This window comes from Eurypyga helias, unplaced genomic scaffold (genome assembly GCF_000690775.1).
Source record: "Eurypyga helias isolate BGI_N326 unplaced genomic scaffold, ASM69077v1 scaffold24285, whole genome shotgun sequence".
Classification (NCBI taxonomy): domain Eukaryota; kingdom Metazoa; phylum Chordata; class Aves; order Eurypygiformes; family Eurypygidae; genus Eurypyga; species Eurypyga helias.
In genome coordinates, this window is record NW_010249948.1 from 41,780 (window position 1) to 45,193 (window position 3,414).

The 3,414-nt window shown below is 39.9% G+C and overlaps 1 protein-coding gene across 1 annotated transcript in view; it reads right to left on the minus strand.

The window, feature by feature from the left end:
- The window catches only part of LOC104509572 (transmembrane protein 168), a gene marked incomplete at its 5' end in the record, with an annotated part of 7,923 nt that extends 4,799 nt beyond the window's left edge, over nt 1–3,124 (minus strand). Inside the window, 2 exons of the mRNA XM_010151551.1 lie at nt 988–1,262; nt 2,982–3,124. Coding sequence (XP_010149853.1) covers nt 988–1,262; nt 2,982–3,124 — 418 coding nt within the window. The remainder of the gene's footprint in view (nt 1–987; nt 1,263–2,981) is intronic.
- Between the last annotated feature and the right edge of the window lie 290 nt (nt 3,125–3,414).

A 3,414-nucleotide genomic window follows, 5' to 3' on the forward strand; every position in this document is an offset into this window, starting at 1 on the left:
CGGAAGAGGTTAGATGTGTTTATTACAGTGAACAAACATGCCTCAAATACAGGGGAAATATGTCTTTAGAGCAGGAGTTGGTCATTTCCACTTCACTTCTCTGGAAAAAAGTGATCCTTAAACTTAACCTGTTGAACTGAAAGGGGACTGTGAAATCATGTTTAAACTTCTAAGCATGTATTTGGGGTCAACAATATTTAGGCAGTTTTGTGAACATGTGTAAGATTAGTTAGCTGCAAAAGGATTTTATCACAGTGACTAATTGCCACAATGACACAGAAATTGGGGGGGACTTTCTACAAGGAGGGCCTGTAGTGACAGGACAAGGGGCAATGGGTTTAAATTGAAAGTGGGGAGGTTTAGATTAGACATCAGGAAGAAATTCTTCATGGAGGGGGTGGTGAGGCGCTGGAACAGGTTGCCCAGAGAAGCTGTGGATGCTCCATCTCTGGAAGTCTTCAAGGCCAGGCTGGATGTGGCTTTGAGCAACCTGGTCTAGTGAAAGGTGTCCCTGCCCATGGCAGGAGGGTTGGAACTAGATGATCTTTAAGGTCCCTTCCAACCCAAACCATTCTGTGATTCTAAGTTCATAAAGTAACATATCTGACTGTCACACAGAGCAAAGTAAGGAAAGAGCTGCTTCTTTACATCAAGTTAACTGCATACAAAAGGGATTTCTCCATTTCTCCATTATCTCCAATAGCAGAGGTAATCAGCCTGCAACTTTGCCTATTTTGATGATTTCCTGTACCCCTGAATCTCTGCATATTACCCTATCCTGTCTTCCTTCCCTGCCAGGAGCTTGCAAGGACCTGCTCTCCAAAGACTGGTAGTTCTTTGCCATTCTGGACTATCAAATATTAAATGTGACCAAAACTTCCAAGTTTCTCAATACCGTATGATTTCTTTAAAGAACAAATGAATTGTTTTCGAAAGTGTATCAATCCCAAAACTATTAATTAAAAAAGAAATCACCGAACGAGTTACCTGCCAGGGCCCATTCGCCAGTGCCATGCGAGTGACCACTGTAATATAAGATGTAGGTATCGTGCCTGGGTCCGTCGGCCATCCGAAGTTCAAGGAAAGACTTGATCTTGGAGTGAAGGGTATCAAAGGTCAGTCCACTTGTAGAGTAATCACAACCATATGTCTCGATCATGTGATAGGCAAAAAATCTTTGGATGGCATTAAGCATGCCAGTAGACCTCAGGTTTAACTCCTGTACGTGTTCAGGTGGAAGAAGCGTTGGCTGGCCATCAGGACTGGAGAGAGGAAAAACAGCTATGATTATGATTTATAACTATTTCACGCTTAGTGCACTTTTAGCAATCGGTGATTGTTTTTCCCCTGCGCATATTTTCTCTGCTGTGAAGCAGTGCCGTTCTAAATTCAAATTGACTTGAAACATAGAGTTTATAAACAATTCAAAATGCTGTATTTGAGTGAGGGACTACTCTCTACCCCTCCCTTTTCTCACACTTCTTCACTTCAAAGTGTGGTCCTAACACAGCTCCATGCCACTCCTGCAGCTGAGAGACAGAGGGAGGGAGAGGGGAGCTGCAATGTGAACGTGCTGAACGTTCATGAAGTCCCACTGAAAGAGCACTGCCTTCTGACAGGCAGTTTTTCACACACAGCTGGAAAGAAGCACAGGGAGAAGGACTACTAGTCTACACAAAACATCATGCAAACTAGATCCCAATAATAAACTAAAGAGAAATTCAAGTACACATTTTGCTCAGATAATTTGTATGAATTCCTCTCTCTTCCAAACTAGCCTTTATTCAATATGGTACTCACACACACAGAGTAATTCCTACCTGTGTGTGCTGTTCAGATGCTGATCTTTCAGCATAAGAAATATGTTTCAGATGATGGTACTCACCGCTTAGAAAATGAAAGTTCTAAGAAAATTACAAACTAGATCTGGAACAAACCAGGTATATATAGAGGGGTGTGTGTGTGTGTGTGTGTATATATAAAGTTTATGTAACAAAAGAATTCCTGGGTTCCCTGGGCAATGGCAGATTTTGTGAATGAAAATACAGAGATGGTCTTCCTTTATTAATACAAAATATGACTCTTGTTTTTTATATATATATGTATGTCTGTATTCTTCATGTATTTGGTTTGCAAGTCAGTGTGTAAAGTCACCTGCTTTATTTTTTGGACTAGCTAATTAAATTTTGCACCTCCTCACCTGTTTCTTTGCCCGTTTTTTTCCCTAGACAATAATTCCATTACCCATACTGCAAGCTGGGCAGTTTTCACAAACTGGGAGCTTGATTTAAGCCTCTCATTTCAACTTACCACTCTGTTTCTCTTGTAATTCCAATAGATAACTTACACAGCTCTTATTTATCGTTTACAAAAAAATGTGTACACACCATTTTAATTGCACAGCTAAAGAAGTATTTTCAAGTTTAAACCTTATCAGAAAAAAACACAACTGGGCAAATAATAATAGCACAATCCCTCCATCTGCAAGCATTTTTCATATGGTAACATTTATATTGGAAGTAAATCAGTTGTAAATTCACAATAACAGTAACTGACATGTTGTCCACTCGCATATCTAATGCCAATGGCCTTTAAATATAGACACTATCTCATTTAAAGGAATTCACAACTGTTTCAAACTGATCTGTTTGGTTTATTAAACCTCCTGTTATAAAATATCTGCACTCAGACAAATGCCACCATCCTTCTTTGCATGAGATATGGACTGTGGAATCTGCCAATGCATGACTGGTGTGTAAAGCACTCACTGACTTTCTAAAAGCAAATTAAGTAGATATAAAAAGGTGGAGTAGTTGAAGTTACTCATTCTTTTTGGAAGGTGAGGAAAAATATAAAACCTGCCCATTATTTAAATTGGTATGTAATTATTGGAAAAAAAAAGCAACAGCACTGCATTGCCTCTACAAGCTAACAGTAGTACACTTACACTACCGTGACGCTGAAACACAACGTAACTGTACCTGCAAAAGTTGGTGGGGATCACAACAGCATACCCAACACAGGTTCCTCCCAGGCAGTTTCCCAGCTCATGGAAAAGCCCATGAGCCATGGACTCCAGAGGTAACACGATGAGAAATGCACTCATGAAAATCCCATTGGTTGGCTAAAAAGAAAACAGAGATTTAGGTATCGCATGAAAAATCCTTCCCATCTGTTGGTTATGGTTTTATGAATAATTCCCTGTGGTAGATCATGCATAACTGGGTCCTGAAACATGCCAGTTATTATATGTAACGTATACTTATTTTTCGATGTATTGCACAGTGAAGTACTCTAAAGACAAATGAAAGGGCAATTTGCGTGTTTGGGGAACAGGTGGCTGGTAAGCAGGGATCACTCTTCTGAAAGGAATGTGTTTGAAAACACTAACAGCACAGGACTTGGGTTTAAAAG